Below are 19608 nucleotides of genomic sequence, written 5' to 3'. Positions count from 1 at the left end.
CAACCAAGGTAACCCCCCCCCCACATCACCTGAATCTCCTCCTAGAGCACCATTGTGTTCTTTTTAACCAAATCTCTCTCAGAGGGGCGTGGGGAGGGGCTCCTTATTTTCATCTAAAGTAACAGACAGAGAATCAGCACTTTGGAAACAGGGCTGAAACAGAGGGGATTATGGGTAATGCTGCAATGATCTGTTTGGTGTTTGGAGCCAAACACTTCAGAGACATGTTTGTATATATCTGAGACCTGTAATATATTGATGAAAAACAGTATAATAGGGGACCTTTAAATATGGGCATATAACATGAGATTGACTCACTTTTGGACTTAGCTTCAAGTGTCTATTTAAGAAACTACAGATTTGTGGCAGCTTCACGTGGGATTTATTGACAAAAAATATAGAATAATGCAATGCACTTACTATTCAGTTAGAGAGAAACACTACCATGCCCTCAGATATAGTAATATCTCACAGCTAAGTGTAAACCTGAACTGGACTCTTGCCTTGTCAACTGAGTGAGCAGGTGCTCCATATTCCAGATAACGCTTGAACACAACCATGTGCACATGTGAGTAGTAAAAGCAGTGACCTTGCTAGAACAGGTGGAGAAAGAGATTCTTTTAACCGTGCTAAAGTAAATGTACTTATACCCTTAAGTGCAATTTCTGTCATCTTCACCTTCTTTGATATCAGAAATATACAGTATGTACTACTAACTGACTTCACATGCAATCCATTTGTATATATTTTTGTTTCTTCTTGTCCTTTTATTAGCTGCATCAAACAATATATATTGCACTTCAATGATAAGAACACAAATATATATGTAGGTTTAACATTTCAACACTTATTATTGTATTTTTAATATGTATTGCATATTGTTTAAAAGGCCTTTTGTTGAAATGGTTACGTTATTGAACCCGAACTCTATCAGAAAGACAGGAGGATGAACTCAAAAGAAAAGGGCCTAATAGTATATATAGGGGACCTTTAATATCAGCAATTGAACAAGACTCTTTTGGAACAAAACTGCGTATACAGTAAGTACAGCTTACACATAAGGATTCATGGATTCATTCAATAGAACATGGGTGGTGGAGAGATGTTATTTGGAGTATCACTATGAAAATGTCTCTATTTGATTACTTACACAGGGATTTTCTTTTTCTTTATACATCAAGTAATATTCAAAAGCCACTTAAGAAGATCTATGTTCTCCATGTTTCTAGGAATAGGAATACAACATGTGATATACATCAGGCTATCAATGATACATGGACCTTCAGAATATGGATAGGAATGAATCTGGAAAGTAAGATGTATGAAAGTGCTACTGAAGTGGAGATTTCTGGCTAAAGAAAAATCATGATTTTACAGAAAAAGGCATTTAAAGATATGTATTGTGAAATTTGATACAAGACTCTACCTGTGAAAAGTCTTACATTTTACAAACAGATATCCTCATCAATGTACAGAGAAGACCATTTATTCTCTGTTTGACTTCATGCAAAGAATTCAAATATCATCAAAACTAGGCTCAGATGTTATAATAAAAGTATAAAAAACCCATCTGATTTCTTCTACCAGTTTGGCATGCATTTCTTTATTACAACACCAACAAGTAATTGTTGTTTTCCTCCTCTAAAAACAATAGTAAATACTAGCATTTTGAAACTTGGATAATCATGAGTTATCAAAGATTATTGTTGTGATTAACGAAAACATTTGTCTAATGAATTGAAGTACTTATATGTAATAATACTAACTGATTGAATATCATGGTGGCAAAATATGCATAATTCTAAACATTGACTAGTGCATGAAAACACGTATTGTTTGCCTTTCAATATGTACATGGGTTTATATTCTGCTTTCTATCAACTTCCTGTCTGGATCGTGACAGGCGTGCAGTTCACTCACCGATGTCTTGAAGTTCGAAGCGGTTCTCGTCATACATGATGTCTTGATCCCTCGAGCGCAGTTGGACTCGGTAATCTAACCAGGCGGATGTGTGGCTCTGGTTGAAAAAGCACTCGTTTGGCGTGTCCGTGCTGTAGTGAGGACACTCCATCCACTCTTTAGCCTGTCTGCAATGAGGGGGGGGGGGGAAGACAACATTTGTTATAAAATTAGAAGAATTGTATTCTATCTTCTTTAAAAGGTCCCCTATTGAACAAAATCCACTTGTTCATGTCTTTTATACATCAACATGTGTCCCCTCTTCTTCATGTCTCTTCTACATCAACATGTGTCCCCTCTTCTTCATGTCTCGTCTACATCAACATGTGTCCCCTCTTCTTCATGTCTCGTCTACATCAACATGTGTCCCCTCTTCTTCATGTCTCTTCTACATCAACATGTGTCCCCTCTTCTTCATGTCTCTTCTTCATCAACATGTGTCCCCTCTTCTTCATGTCTCTTCTACATCAACATGTGTCCCCTCTGTGGAAAGAGACTCTGAAAGTTTCAGGAACAAAGATTCTCTCTCTTTTTGTCCTGATCCATTTCTATAAAAACCTGTCTGAAAATGAGCTGATCAGATTTTGGCCACTTTATGATGTCATCATGATTTTTTGTCTTGTGTAACCATTAGCCAATCAGCAACTAAGGTAACCCCCCCCCCCACCTTATCATCTGAATGTCCTCCTAGAGCAGGGGTTCCCAACCTTTTTTCCCAAGAACCTCCCACACACACACACACACACACACACACACACACACACACACACACACACACACACACACACACACACACACACACACACACACACCACACACACACACACACACACACACACACACACACACACACACACACACACACACACACACACACACACACACACACACACACACACACCACACACACACCACACACACACAACACACACACACACACACACACACACACACACACACACACACACACACACACACCACACACCACACACACACACACACACCACACACACACACACATGGGTTTCAAAGTCTCAAAAATGCTACAACTACTGTCACAAACTGGATGAATGTGATGTATTGTGTTAAAGGAGGATGAAAGCGTAATTAAGGAGCACTATTGGAGTGACTTTGATGGTTATTGGACTCAGGATTCATTCATTTGGATTCCCGCTGAATGAAGAAATGAAAGGACGACGGAAGTGGAAACAATTCACAAAGGGATTAAACTGTTTAAAACACATGCTCAAAATAAGCCGGATTTTGCCGATGTGTTTATGTGGATTCAAAAGTCGTAAATAATCTACAAAATGGAGGAGACCGATCTGATCGGAGCAACTGTGACAAATAATCCAACTGAAACCGGCATGGACAATGACTATGTTTTTTTAAATGCGCTTATACAAGCCCGGTTTGGACACTTTACGGGCAGAAGAAACATTTATATTAAAGAAACAATTATACATTTCTGTCTTTTTATGCCTTTAATAGCTACTAACTTGATTTTGTATTCAAATTAATTAATCAATTATTTTTTATATTTTATTGTAATGTAGAGACAAGGCTTTTAGCGACAATCATGTATTGCAGTACAATTATATGTAAAAAAAAAAAAAAAGTCTAAATATGATATTTGGCCTCAAATCATCTGAAGCCTGGCTCACCCTCTGCGATCTTCAGTGGTTCCCCCCCAGGTGGGGAACCACTGTCCTAGAGCACCATTGTGTACTTTTTAACCAAATCTCTCTCAGAGGGGCGTGGGGAGTGGCTCCTTATTTTCATCTAAAGTAACAGACAGAGAATCAGCAGATTTGTGGCAGTTTCACGTGGCATTTGTTAGAAACACTACCATGCCCTCAGATATAGTAATATCTCACAGCTAAGTGTAAACCTGAACTGGACTCTTGCCTTGTCAACTGAGTGAGCAGGTGCTCCATATTGCAGATAACGCTTGAACACAACCATGTGCACATGTGAGTAGTAAAAGCAGTGACCTTGCTAGAACAGGTGGAGAAAGAGGTTCTTTTAACCGTGCTAAAGTAAATGTACTTCTACCCTTAAGTGCAATTTCTGTCATCTGCACCTTCTTTGATATCAGAAATATACAGTATGTACTACTAACTGACTTCACATGCAATCCATTTGTATATCTTTTTGTTTCTTCCTAGTCCTTTTATTAGCTGCATCAAACAATATTGCACTTCATTCAATGATAAGAACACAAATATATATGTAGGTTTAACATTTCAACACTTATTATTGTATTTTTAATATTTATTGCATATTGTTTAAAAGGCATTTTGTTTAAATGGTTACGTTATTGAACCCGAACTCTATCAGAAAGAAAGGAGGATGAACTCAAAAGAAAAGGGCCTCTTCTTATCTCTTTCCCATTTTTCAATGTGTGACCTTGGTTTGCTTAAACTCACAGAAAGAGCATTTTCTGTAATCATTATTTCCCCTTACTCTTTGTTTTTGTAGAACAAGCGGAGATCTCCCGGTTCTGAGAAGTTCTTGGAAGTGCCGACATTCCATCTGCAGAGGAAAGTCTCCAAATTGGCGGAGACGCAGCCCGTGAAATGTGGGTTTATCCGGGGGAGGACTGTAGGGAACAGAGGGAGGGGAAGAAAAGTAAGCACACATCGAATTATTTTCCAACTGTAAAGATGTATGACGCTTTCTCCTCTCTGGTGCAACTCATATAAATCATGGCTGTGCTCCAGGGAGAGGATAGTAGCTGTAACTTAAACCCTGTGAGCATCGCAGCCACAGGGCAAACGTCAGCTTTTTCCTGGAAGTCCTTTTATTGCTCTTCAAATTAAAGCTGCGGTGGTAGAGTTCACCACCACGGCTGTCGTGGAATCTGCTTTCTGTGAACTCAAAGAAGGCACAGAAAGTACTCCTTGGAACCAGTTTTACTAGCTGCGTAAACTCAACCCATGTGTGCACACAGAGCATGTTTCTACAGATTCCTCGCAGCAGACTAAGCTCCCAAACCATGTCTGTCTGTCTGTCTGTAGGGAGTTTCACACTCTCAAAGCCAAACAAATGAAGGGGCTCTATAACGCTTTTTGGGGTTTTTCCTTTCCTATTGAAGAAGAAGAAGAAGATTCAACTTATTGTCATTACGTAATACAGGTACTATGTAACTAAACGGTTTCTCTGCATTTGACCCATCCTAGTGTTAGGAGCAGTGGGCTGCCATTATGTACGGCGCCCGGGGAGCCGTGTAGGGAACGGTGCCTTGCTCAGCGACACCTCGGTAGCACTTGGTCTTTCCGGGACTTGAACTGGTGACCTTCCAGTTGCCAAGCCAAGTCCCTATGGACTTCGCCACCCTAATAGTGTGATATATAGGTTTTTGTACATCTTTTCAGGCTATAATCCAAAAGTGTCTCTCCAACACACTACCCCCCACTGCCTGAAACACCTTCATTGGTCTCCTTTGTTTACTTCCATAACATAGTGACATCCCTAAGTAACACTTGTGCTTCTATTGGCTAGCACTCCAACACATTGTACGTGATCGGCTAAGGGTCAGGATATCTCTAAGCGGTTGACCAATCACAACAGAGCCGGCCAGCTAACCAATCAGAGCAGACTGGGCTCTGGTTTCAGACAGAGGGTGAAAAGAGATGCTGCAGCACAGGCAGTATGAGAACAATAAAGAGCTTTTAGAACATTAAAGCATGGAGACATGTCCCAGTAGAGACACTACATACTTATATGAACCTGCAAATGAGCATAATAGTAGTGCTGTAGCGACGCGTCGACTTCAAAATATCGTCGACGACATATTTCCGCGTCGACGCGTCGCCACCATAGACTGTATGACGCCACACACACGTGGGTCACCCAAAGCAACAAGCAGTTCGCAATCGCACTTCTAACACAATGGAGACTGAAACGGCTACCAACTCCTCCTCACAGGATTGCGCACGAAGCCCTCAAACGAAAACATCTCGCCCTAGGTCTTCAAAAGCATGGGAATATTTTAAAGTTAGTCCAAAACGCAAAGATATTTATATATTTATATCTCACTGAGACTGCTGCTTGACCGGAAGCAGCAGCTAGCTGTGGTGGCAACCATTAGCAGCTAGCATTTGCTCTCCGATTTAAAATGGAATTATGGATTATAAATTCAATAATTTTTTTATACATAGACGTTAAAAACCTATGGATTAACCGATTCAGCCGCGTTTTTTCTCATTTTAATGCCATTGAACACGTATTTTGATCAGATTGACAGCTACGGTGGTGAGACGATCTCCCTAGAAGCTCTGTGAAGGTACGTGTTGTGATGACTGTATTTGCTTCCCCTGTCGCGAGTCCGGATCACTCAGTGATGATACTATGTACCTACATAATCTGTGGAGTCTCAGCTTTAATCGGATATCTTGTATGTGCAGCTACGATAAGTAATAAGGGTACTTTTATCTTGAGTTCTGTGCCAATGTCCGTTAGCATTTTTCGCTCAGGGGTCATTTAGATGCTTCTTATGAGACTTGTGTTTTGTTTTGGTAAACATGGTTTGTATCGTCAGTTAGCTGAGATTATTTCCGTTAATCTGGTATAATACATTAATAGGTTCTTAAATATTAAGATCCCCTGAGACACAGTATCGTGAAAACATTTTTTTTTACATTACGTTTTTTTTACATTACGTTTTTTATGAATTTAACAACAGAAAAATAATCGTTCGATTAGTCGACTAATCGATCAAATAATCGCCCGATTAATCGTTTTCAAAATAATCGTTTCCCCCCAGCACTACATAATAGGTCCTCTCTTAGTAACATTTAGAAAATATTGTTACTGAAAAATCTATTGCAGACAATCATCATAGTGAAAACCTTATCATGACAGCCATAAAATAAATTATAAATATTTGTAAATTACTACCATTTTTAGAATGCTGTTGACTGATGGTCATACACATAGGGAAGGTTTTTATAAAAAGAAAATAAAGTTTAAAATAAATAAAGAGACATTAAATGTAAAGGAAATGTCCACTCAAAGGTTAGTCCACATTATTTGACAATATGAAAAAAAAAAAACTAATTTACATATTTGAATTTATAAAATAAACTGTAAATCTGAAATGGAAAAGTTGTCTAATGTAGACAAGTTATCCCTTTAAACAAATAGCTGACTGTGCTTTTGTATTAAGCAGGGCTGCTGATTGTATTACCAGTAGGGATCCTAATCAATGATTCTGGGGACAGCAGCTGCTGAAATCAACATGTAAGAACACACGAGTGCATGCTTGCCGAGCACAAGATGGCTCCTTCACAGCTGAGAGGCAGTGCTCAGAGCGACCATTAAAACCTCTGGCTCGCTTAGGGTGCTTCAGGGAAAAGGAGGAACAGGTTAAAAATAACCTGTTTACCAGATTCCCGACTCCTCGGAACTCTGCTTGGCTCAGGATTAAAAGAAAAATCTATTTGACACTCAGCTATGCCGGGCATTGACATGTCTCACCTCATCATGTGTGTGTGTGCATGTGTGTGTGTCAACTTGATTTATTAAACATGTTTCTGGGTGTGACAGCAACTACAGTAGTACAATTGATAAATACGTATGATATGACAATAGAAAACATCCAACTTCTGCCATACAGTTTATATTATACTTTTAATTAATAGAGGTTTGTCAAACACATACATATAAATCTGAGGATTGTATATGGGAATGGTTACCTACATGAGTTTCTAGAAAGTGTACTGTATCACATATATATCACACAAATCTGGTCTATATTTGCAACCAGTAAAAAAAAGTGTGGATTGGAAGCATTGTGGTTTACTTTTGATTGTAAATAATTATAGGTCCCATTTAGCCCTACTACTACTTGTTAAAAACCCTACTTCAGTAGTAAATGGTCATAAATTGGGTAATTTTAAGTATTTATGTTATGTAACATAACATATGTCATCATTTAATTACCTTATGTAAGGGGCAAGAGTTAACGTAAGTTGACTTAAGTCAACCTTTACTTTTGGTTTTACACAAACAGCAGTTTCCTGATATAACATATTGAGCTGATAGGGTTAGCTGTTGTTTGGTGGATACACAAAACAATTCATCAAGTATTGTTAAGGTCTTTATTTTTGCTGTCCTTCCTTGTCAAGTTATGAATGGCCCTGTATCCCTTCACAAACTAAATCAACTCGCTAACCATACATTTTCCGCTCGCTGCTGTGTTTGCTCAACAGCCGCGAGACAGAGTTCACCCCTGGTGTAAGTAAACATGTGAGCGGCAGCAGCCAAGCACTTTGTGAACACAGCCATCAGAGCCAAAAAACACACACACACAATTTCCAAGATTGAAAATATCTATTTGCAACATATTGTCATTACAGGACTCCCCTTTCTGAGGTCACACGCATACAGAGTAAACATGCTCACAGCATGAATCTCTCTAAATGCTGCCGACAGTTTATTTCAGGGTGAAACAAAAACATCCTCGCTCAATCTGTTTTGAAAAGACCGCATGCGTTTCCTTTTCAGGAACAAATTCGAGCGGAGCAGGAAATAGCAGCTATTAATCTCCTTAAAAGGACTCACTCATACAGCAGATGCCGTATGTTATAGAGGCAGCTTATTGTTTTTGTCATCTGTATTTCCATTATAGCATCTATTAACATCTGCTCAGTATGTAGGTGGCAAGCCTTCATTAATGTCTTCCAGTGAGCACATGTCCGGACATCAATCAGTGCACTCTCAGGAGGAAAGACCTCATCCTCTGTATTTAGAAAAAGCCATTTCCTACCATGGCTAAGAGCTTTCAAACGCTTTCAATAGTAATGTGGGGAACCTTTTACTAACAACTAACTAACAAGGTCTAACAACATAACAAGCTTGTGTATGCCTGAATGTATGGAGCGGCAATATGACCTCATAATCACATCAAGAAGCAATGTCAAGAGGCAATGTCCTGATTCCTGGATGATATACAGTGGTAATCAGGTGGTGAGGAAGAATATTCAAGTTCCCCCTACAGGGACTATTTCATTTGTCGAATTAAATCTTGAGCGTCCAGTGGATTTAAAGTTGGAGCCATTTTCTACAGAGTACCTAGAAATGTCCGTAAAATAGTACAAGAGATGATCTTCAGTAAGAAATATCCAATCATCAAGCTAGTGCCAAGTGGTTGTGTCTAAATTGAAAACCCATCGGAGAAACCTTGCGAAAGGTTTACCCAGACTGGCTTTACTGTAACCATTAAAAGGTAAATATGTAACTATCTTGCGAGAGATTCACAAATGAAGGCGGGTTAGACCTTGTCGTGCATTTATTTATTTTAATCTTTTACATTACATTACATTGCATTTAGCTGACGCTTTTATCCAAAGCTACTTACAATAAGTACATTCGACCAGGAAGACACAACCTTGAAGAAAACAGAATCATATAAGTACATCAGGTTTCATAGAGCCAAACATTTCAAGTGCTACTCAACTGGCTTTAGGTAAGCCAGTCCTTTATTAGTATAAAAGTGCTTATTTTAATCTTGCGCAGAGAACATCCCATCCATGATCTGTTAAATGGTGCACAATTTCCCCTCGATCTTCCCATCCTGTACTTGTTGTTCCACTATCGCAAAATGGGTTTTGAGTGCATGCTTTAAAGAGAAACTAAGAGAAGAAGACAGCTCTGACCTCTTCTCGTTAGATTTAGCAACATTCTGAGATGGTGCTGCTAGCTACTTTCGTTAGAAAGAGTTTGGCAAAATTGGCAGAGTTTTCTAGTTTTATACATTTAAAATCTAGTTTAGACTTGCTAGCTTCTCAAATGTGACTCAACCAAGCTTTAACGCACAACTATCAATCTGTAAGACCCAACTCTTCAAATAAGTTATAATCAAGCATTTCCTATACATTCAAGTTGCTATCAACAAAAACAGCTGGGTTGTTGCTAGCAGCAACCTGTGTTGATTAGAGCATTGAAAGGTACAGTAGGCTAGCCGCAACCACAGGCTAATTCCCATGCCTCAAATACATTTTTAGGTACATTGTGTATTCAATTTTTATAGCCGTTAGCACTCCTTCCCCAGCAAGAGTATTTGGACGTCACTCAATTAATTAAGCAAATAACGCAAAGGAGAATTAAGTGTTGAAAGCATTAAACGTTACTAAACAAACGTAAACAAGACATAGCCAGCCATAAGCTCTGTCTACAAGATACATTACGTCTCTTATAAATACTGAGATAATTAGTTTTTCATTTTACATACCAAAAAGCTATCTACCACAAATTGTCACCACATTGGTTTCCATAACTCCTTTTGAGATGTGAATGCAGCGATTCCGAAAAATCTGGAGGGTATTCAAAGTTGGCGAACTGTAGCGCACGAGTCTGTAAAAAACATGCAGAGCTGAGGCACCGTTGAGTTCAAAGGACAAATTAGCAGCAAGTTGAAAGCTTTCACTTGCTTGTTACGCTACAGGGGGAAATGACATGCCTCTCAGAACACGGCTGCCTTGTTCGTAAAGCATAAAAAGAAAAACAGAATAAAAGTAAATGGCAGGAGAACAGGCTGAACACATCATCTGTCAACACCAAGCTGAAGTACACTACAAGTGTTATGTAATGTGACAAGCACAGGATGTCCCCATGTGACATTAAGGGTCAATGCAGACCGTGTGTATCTTTGGGTAAAATACAACCTGTGTGTGCGAAAATACAGTCTTTTATTACCACTGAGGGGCTGTTACGGAGAAAAGGGGGGGGGGGGGCGCGACACTCTAAACAGCTTCCCATTGTTCAACAGTGGAGTACTCTCTACTCTCCAGAATTCCTGGGAAGCCAATTCACTAGAAAATCTGCTCGCTCTGTGTGGAGGGCTTTGCTGTTGTGCAACACATATTCATTTGCATGCCAAATCAGTACGCAACACACAGTAACATTGCAACTGGACATCTTTTGTATTATTCAAGGCGCTTTCAAATTGGGCTGTTGTCTATTAAGGGTTTTATCTGGTGTTGCGCAACTTGTAATTGCCAACCAACTACATCAAAGATAATTAAACATCTAAAAATGTGTAGAAAAGTTAAACAAATCTAAATCAATGCCAACCACAAAAGTTGCAACCATAATAACACAATATGTGATATAAAATAACAATAATTCAAAATCTGCATCATGCAATCATGTCTTGAAATGCCAAGAAATGCTTTAAAAATCGAAACTTCTCATAAATATTCATACACATACCTGGCTCAGAAGCGTATTCCTGCGCTGAAGCAGTGAAGATGTGAAGGAGGAAGAGGAGCATGGTGAGAGCGACAGTCATGGTGTTGAGCTGTGGAGAAAACATGTGGCGTATAGTTAGTTTCTCCGTGCAGTCCACCCAGCTGCACCACACAGCCAATGAAGGCCCAGCCCACTACCACCATTAAACACTCCTTAACTTCTCTCAGATGAGAGGTTAGGTACACCCAGGATCAAACCAGTGCTTTATATAAACACATTCAACAAATAACGTAATGTTCCAGTTTGTAAACCGGGCTCCAGTGCATATCAGCTTATCTGTTATTCTACATCCTAACATTCAGCTGGAGGAACTATGCAAATATTTCTCTAAATACCTGACTCTTTAGGACACGAACCTAATACGTCAAAGTCAACTTGATTGTCAATCTTTCAGTTTCAGTGTACAGACCCCCTTGTATGTCTTTGAATGTGTGTAATACAGTAAAGTTATACTGCTTAAGGATTTGAAAAAGTTTTTGATGCTTTAGATACAGTTGACTTCTTGATGTGAAGACATTTGTGTATAATTTCCCTTATAATTTAGAGCATAGTTGATATGATCTAGGGCTGCACGATATTGAAAAAAAACTGACATTGTGATATTTTTTTCCCCTGCGATATATATTGCGTTTTTTTTAACTATATTTAACCGGATGAAGGATTTTAGTCAAGGACGTCTGGATCTTAACTGGTTGACTCATCATACCTTAAAGGTTGCTTACCCTCAAATAAGGGGGTTCATCTGTGAATGAAGAAGAGAAGAACCTTTTTGTATCCAAAATAGTTCCAGATGGCAGATGTTGCTTTTCTTTTTGGAAGTAAATCTTCATTCTCGCCGGTATTGTCCTCCTCTGCCTCGCTCATTTTTTACCGGTGTTTTGATGGTCTGCAAACTAGCGGGGCGGGGCCTGCTGTGATCTGATCAAGAATGATTGTGATTGGTGGTTTGCTGTGCATGCAGAGCCTGCATGTCACTCACTCAAGTACCCCTGACATGAGAGCCGCGCAAGTTTTCCTTTTGTAGCAAACAGCAAAAATAATTGTAACATGACGTGTTTGAGTTAATTTGCCTACTTAATATCGGCGCCCTAAAAAAAAAAATGACATTTTTTTTAAAAATAAAATCGCACGTCCCTGCGCATGCGCATATCGCGGTTATCGCCATGACACGATATATCGTTCAGCCCTAATATGATCTATGGTAAAGTATTCAGAACTTTTGAACGCTTGAACCTTAACTCAACGATTTCTCAACAAAGCAACCAGTCATGCCAACTTTAATTACACTGTAATCTGAGTTTTTTTTTATTTGAACTGTATTGTCATGCTATAATTTAGATATTTTATTTAAGTGTATTTGAAGTGTACTAAGTATTATGTTCGTAACCTGTATTTAAATCAGGCTTTGTAATTATTTGAGTGACCGAGATCATGTAAGTGTATTTCAAGTGTACTATGTATTAATTTATTGAGCTGTACTTAAATCAGGTTTTAAAATTGTTTGACTGATAGAGATCATGCAATGTTATTATTTGTTTATTGATTGTTATGAACCAGTCTGAGGACCACAGATGGAAATGAGCTATTAGCTATAATCTGGCATATTGCATCTCTTCTCTTTGCTGAGATTAATGTTTTTGTATGCATGGTCCTTCTATAAATAAATACAAATACAAATCGATGAAGCAATCGAAGGAGAATGGTCAACAACTAGTTTGATTATCATCCAATCGTTGACGTTGTCTTTTTCTTATTGCAAAATATCATTTTTTACATACCAAATGAGAAATTGGTTAATCTAGACAAATTATAACCAGATTGGTTAATAATGAAAAATGACCCTTAGTATGACTTTTTCAAGTATATGCTTCATTACTTTATTCTTTGAACTTCAATTTTAACTTAGTCTGTTCTTAGTCTTAATCTATTAGGAAGCTGCAGCTGATTCAGAACGCCGCTGCTCGAGTCCTCACTAACACTAAGAAAGTGGATCACATCACTCCTGTTCTGAAGTCTTTACACTGGCTTCCTGTGTGTCAAAGAATAGATTTCAAAATACTGCTGCTGGTCTATAAAGCACTGAATGGTTTAGGCCCAAAATACATTTCTGACCTACTGCTAAATGATGAACCATCCAGATCTCTCAGGTCTTCAGGGACTGGTCAGCTTTCTGTCCCCAGAGTCAGAACTAAACATGGAGAAGCAGCGTTCAGTTATTATGCTCCAAATATCTGGAACAAACTCCCAGAAACCTGCAGGTCCGCTGCAACTCTTACTACTTTTAAATCCAGGCTGAAGACTTTTCTTTTTGTCGCTGCTTTTAATTTAACTATTCATATCTTAAACTGCACTGTAACTTTTATCCATGTACTTTTTTCTTTTAATGTTTAATTGACTGCCATGTATTTTTTTCTTTTAATGTTTATTTTATTAGCTTTTCTTTTTAATGACTGATTTTAAATGCCATTTTCTTAATGTCTTTCATTTTTTGTAAAGCACTTTGAATTGCCTTGTGTTGAAAGGTGCTATATAAATAAACTTGCCTTGCCTTGTATTTCAGATTAATTTTCTTTGTGTTATTTCATAATGTTATCATTTCAAAATATCCAATGACTCAGGAGGTTATGTTCTTTGGTTCAGTTTGTTTTTTCATGGCACTTGTTGAAAGGTCGATGGCCATGGAACATTTATGAATAGATCAGAATCATATAATAATAATAATAATAATAATACATGGTATTGTATAGCACCTTTCCTAATGCTCAAAGACACTTTACATAAGAGGATATGCATTATATTTCACAAGTTCTGCACTCTCTGAATCCTTTTCCAGTTTCAATATAACTTTTCAGCGCAAACAAGAACACGTACAAAGAAGTTAGAGTTTTCGAACAATTCACATATTTTTCCTTGTAATTTAACTAGGAGGGTCCTATTTAGATTATGAGCACGTTTTATTCATATAATTTGCGTGGGATCATAATGCGTTTCCTTTCTGAAGAGAACACTTTTGTTCTCACCATGACATACATCTCCAGCCAACAGGATTGGCTTCCTGCCAGCACATTGTGAAATCCATCCTTACTACATTTTGGACCTTGTTTGGATCTTGTTTACTGAGCCTTGGCTAGGGATTCATTCAGGATTCGTGTTATTTTCATTTTGTGAGGTAGCGTTTTTCAACCCTCTGTGAATTAGTGATTAGGATTTACCCGGTATTTGTCCAATTCATTATTCAAATCCTCTACAAAAACGTCCTAAATGCTGAATAATCTGTTTTGGAGACGCCTCCTTACTCACAAAAAAATAACGGATTTAGAGTGAAACATAAAATGACCTAATAGCATAAAAATCTGTGTCAACAGCCAGACACATAGGAACAATCCCTGAAGGTGTTTTTTGAAGGTAGAGCATACGTCAGAATGGATAAGATCATTGAGGTATCATGTTCATGACCCCACCTTGTGAACAACATTTCTTTATGGAAGATTCAAATAAAGGTATCATTATAACATATTGATATGTAAACTATATATGTAAGACTATAAAGGGGGAAGCCAAAGTGCCAAAATGTGCTGAACACAAGACCATACATTTCCCTGCTACGAATAAAGGGATTCTAATTCTGATGTATTGAGTTGTCGATGTATTTAAACTGCGTGAACAACTCTTTCATTGAATATTAATCTCTTCTAGGAGGGGAAACCCAGGCTGTTGCAAGCACAAGTGCTACATTTTGATATGTACAGGACTCAATATACAACATATTTACTGGTATTAACTGACCCTGATTACATGCAGTATCGCAATATAGATAAAGCTTAATCGATCTTTGCTCTTCCTCATAGCTTTCATACACATTTTATAAAAACAGTCATTTTTGTCATAGAGACAAACAAAAGATCCCTAATAGATTCTTATGTAGCAGTTACAAGTTCATTTTATTCGATATAAGTGTTTATATTATTAATATCCACACACATTTTTCTTAATGTATGTCTAAATATGTTGCTGTATCTTTAACTTGCTTGATTTACAGTCATTCGAATTATTATAATAATACCATTTCCAGTGATGTTTACTCTTTGCAATTAAAGGATTACATTTACGTTTCTTTAATCCTAGACTGTAAAATAAGTAAATCATTTGTGGTTATTTTCTTTCCATTATCTATTTTGGCCTCAAAGGTCTTCGGTCAGGCACTTAATCTGTCCCTAATTGTGTCAGGTGAATTGGAGGGCTTAATATATAACTAGACATATTCGCATTGCTCGGGCCAAGTGAGGGAAAGACAATAACTCACTTCCACCAACACAAACGTTGCTGTAGTCACGGCATTCTGACTCTGTAATCTGTGTATACAATAGTTGGTATGTTGATAACAGACACACATTTACACTGATAAGACACATGAACAAACTACACTCCCTTCATAGCTGCAGATATCATCTCATATATATACAGCCTATTTTTGGATGAACAGGTGTGGATTCCAGAAACAAACTCAAGGTCATAGAGTTTGGGGAACGTACTAGTACACTTGGTTCATTAGTTTTTCTCTGTTTCTTTGTATACATTTATATCTGCGAGTCATTTAAACCACAAAACAGCATTGTCCTCGAATGTCTCTCCCTCTCTACTTCTAATCAAAAAAGAGCAGAAACTTAATTATAGCAAGGATAGCAGAGAAGATAACAGACATATATTCATCTCACATTGTGCCCATTTTAAATGCATCATAGTGTATTGGGTATGGAATTAATCTGCAGAGGCTCTGCTTGAAAATGAGTCCAACAAAGGCCAACATGTGGCCTGTATAATCAAATGTAAAGCTTGTCTTTTTAGCCTGATTACCAGAATTGGCTGATACTGAAACACTTGTTGATCACAAGTTGCAGCCCCCACCAGAGGATTACAGAGGCACGATTATGCTTATTGGGGGTTCTCCCTTTCATGTGGTGTGTTGTATGGTGGGTCTGCAAAGGGTCAAATCCCAAAGTTCTTTACAGAGGGAGTTTCTCTCCAACACACTCCACCCCTGCCTGAAACGCCTCCATGTGTTTGCTGTACTTCTGTATCCTAATGAGATTGCGCTTGACTTGTGCTTCTATTTGCTTGCACTCCGACACATTGTATATATGGTAGGCTAAGAGGCGGGACATCCCCAACCAATCACAACAGAGTCAGCCAGATAACCAATCAGAGCAGACTGGGCTCTGGTTTCAGACAGAGGGTGGAAAGAGGTGCTGCAGCACAGGCAGTATGAGGACAATAAAGAGCTTTTTGAACATTAACGCATAAAAACACATCAAGGGGCACGAAATACACATTTGCAACTGAAAATAAGCGTATAGGGGAGAAGCAAACAGACATTGACGGTATAAACAGTTGTTTTTTCTAAAAGGCTAAACTACTGTACAGTCATGTTGGTTTACAGATAATAAAAGGCTAATGGCTCCATCTATGTTAGATTAGCCATGAAAGACAAGCCTACACAACGCATGTTCTCCAAAGAGGCTAAAAATAAAAAAGTCCTATACAATCCATGTTGACCTTGCTCTCTGACTTGACAACACAACGGTCATGACTATTTTGGGAGCCTGCTGTATGATGGCATTGGTAAGTCGTAATCGTAAAAGGAATCTAGGTCATTTGTCGCAGTATTTTAAGTAATATTTAACTAGGCATTGTGTGAATGCAGCATCAATGAAAGAACATAGTTGTATAATTGAAGGGAGGGTCGTTTAAAGCCAAAGAACATAGAATTTGAAGTACTGAGTCACTTTGGCGCCTTACAGTCATTGTTGATTTGGCCCCATGGGGACAGCATAACAAGCTCTAAGCACAGTGTTATTGACAAACTAGCACCTTATAAACTGTGATTTCAAAAGTGTTAGCAGGAGTCTTAACCGTGCATAACAATGTGTTGAACCTTCAAACTATTTTCAAATGTCTGGTTTTTCTCAATTATTTCCTCCTCAAGATATTCATATGAGACAGAAAAAAAGAAAGCTTGAATAAGTGCATGTTACACAAATAATTATCTTATTTTTGACGATAGATTTATTGTGAGCAACCACTTGAATAATTAGCGAATGCATCAAGGGGGTAATAGTATTCTTTCTAGGATATAAACAAATGTCCCCTTAAAAATTGCAACATACTAAGGTTACGCAAGTCCCTCCAAATTAAACGTTATGGCCCCTTGGATACTTAACACTTAACAGCACTTATGAGAATACTTATAATTGCTTTCCATGCTTGACCAACTATAGACTACACTTTATTTATTTATTTGCACATATAAACGACATATATAAAATACTTTATATCTATATATATATAGATATAAAGAGAAAGAGTTTGAACAGTGTGCATGAGAAACAAAAATGCTTTAAGAAGCTAAATCCTCTATTTTATATATTAGTAGTAAGACAAAAATAAGATTTAAATGCACAATGTTCATATAAGTTAATGTTAAAGTTCAGATCCACTTGCAACATTTAAAACTCAAGAGGCTAGTATATTATATATTCAAATATAGACAACATTAAGGCTTACTTCACAGAAATGGCAGTTCAATTAGTTTGTTATCACAGTTTCGGCTGTTTTTCACACAGTGCTGTCTGAGATGTTGTAAGATTAATAAAGGAATATGTAGATTAAAATGCTCTGATACCATCACATACAATATATAATGAAGTATCCACTGTCAGGAGGATGTCAGTGTAGGATACTGTCGGTTTGCATACAGCAGCGTAAACACACGGACATGCTAAACAAACGTGAAGTAACTCACTGTGGTGAAGTGGACAGCGGTCTGCTCCCGTCCTACAGCTCCCACACGAGGTCCTGCAAAACCGGGTACACCATTTCAATATCTCACTCACAAATGAAGTCCACAATCCCTCTGAACACAGCGCCGACACTCTCTGGAAAACCAACCGGGAAACCGAGCTCCATGCAGGGTGGTGACGCTGTCGAAGAAACGCCTGCTCACTGTTCTCCTCGTGTGTGTTTATGTGTTTATGTGTGTGTGTGTGTGTGTGTGTGTGTGTGTGTGTGTGTGTGTGTGTGTGTGGTGTGTGTGTGTGTGTGTGTGTGTGTGTGTGTGTGTGTGCGTGTGTGCGCGAGTGTGCGTGTTTTTGCAGCTGAAGCAGCCAGCCTGTTGTTCCCGAGTAAGAGAGAAATGTCGCCTTCTGCTGGTGGTGTCTGGCTACTGCAGGATAACGCCCAACAGATCTCCAGGAATCATTTCGGATTGTTAAATAATTAAAGTCTAATTAGATAAATGTAATTCAGCATTCATTTTGTTCTATTTGTTTTTCTATTATTATTATATATTTTGTTATATAGAAATGTTTTTTTTATTGTTTTTAATTGAAATGCTATGGCTTTAGTTGTGTACAGCTTTCAATTGATTTAAGTGACACAGTTTAAAAAGCACATTTGACGATATAAATGTTATGCAATATATCAAAATATATACATTTTGTATTGATATCTAAATCTGCAAAGTAACTGATGTGGAAGAAATGTAGTAGAATGTAGAATAGTGGTTACTAAAATCCCATTAATGGAAATACTCAAGTAAGGTAGAAACAACAAATCAAAATTGTACAGAACTTGAGTAAAAGTATTAAGTTACATTCCATTAAAGCTTGTCCATAAGTCCATCATCCTAAATAACTAGAAGTAGAAGAAGAAGTCCAGCATTCAAAATAGTATCTTGTAAAAAAGTAGTAGTTTTGCTAGATCTGCAAAGTAACAAAATGCACAATGTAACGTTGGTTAAAAAAAAAGTTCAATATTGTCTATTGTGTTGTGTCATTGTGAAATGGATTGGAGGAAATTCAGTCCAGCATAGAGGAAATGTTCAAAGTACTTCATATTTTCACTTGTATGTTATACTGTATGAACAGTAACTAAAATGAGGATGTGAGCCTCTATAGTAAAGTACAAGTTCCTAGTTCCATGTACCGAAATGAAAGCAGATGAAAGGGAGGAACAATCTAAAGGAATGAAAGGAATAACCTAAAATAATATAAGGTTTTAGTTACTAGTCTTTTGACATATTACGGAACTGCTATGTTTAGCGCGTTATTTCACAGCCTGGGAGTCACTTTACAGGTCAGGTTTAGTCTGTGGTACATGTAGTTCTCACATGGCAGTAACTTGTTTTTGACAGCCTGTGAGGACCACCCACACAATTGCTTTGCATAGCACACATGCAGGCAGAGACACATGCAGTCACACATGTCATATAGTGGCAGTGTGGTGGGAACAAGCTGTCAAAACAACTCTTAAAGTCAATATGATATAAACTGCGGTCTATTTACATACCAGCAGACAAGGACAGACATTAGGATACAGTTGGAGTTGTGTTTCTGGCCT

General features: G+C 38.0%; 1 protein-coding gene across 2 annotated transcripts in view; it reads right to left on the bottom strand.

Annotated features, from left to right (window-relative positions):
- Positions 1-18244, bottom strand: part of LOC117542923 (growth hormone receptor-like) — a 29875-nt gene extending 11631 nt beyond the window's left edge. Inside the window, exons 1-4 of one of the 2 annotated variants that reach the window (XM_034210807.1) lie at positions 18014-18244; positions 11176-11263; positions 4426-4561; positions 1921-2087 (exon numbers count right to left, since the gene is read on the bottom strand). In XM_034210807.1, the coding sequence (XP_034066698.1) occupies positions 1921-2087; positions 4426-4561; positions 11176-11254 (382 nt within the window). In that variant the 5' untranslated portion in view covers positions 11255-11263; positions 18014-18244. Of the gene's footprint in view, positions 1-1920; positions 2088-4425; positions 4562-11175; positions 11264-11936; positions 12091-18013 lie in introns of those variants that run through there. The other variant, XM_034210806.1, reaches the window with a different exon arrangement.
- Between the last annotated feature and the right edge of the window lie 1364 nt (positions 18245-19608).

This window comes from Gymnodraco acuticeps, unplaced genomic scaffold (genome assembly GCF_902827175.1).
Source record: "Gymnodraco acuticeps unplaced genomic scaffold, fGymAcu1.1, whole genome shotgun sequence".
Taxonomy (NCBI): domain Eukaryota; kingdom Metazoa; phylum Chordata; class Actinopteri; order Perciformes; family Bathydraconidae; genus Gymnodraco; species Gymnodraco acuticeps.
This window is presented reverse-complemented; position numbering and strand designations above follow the sequence as displayed.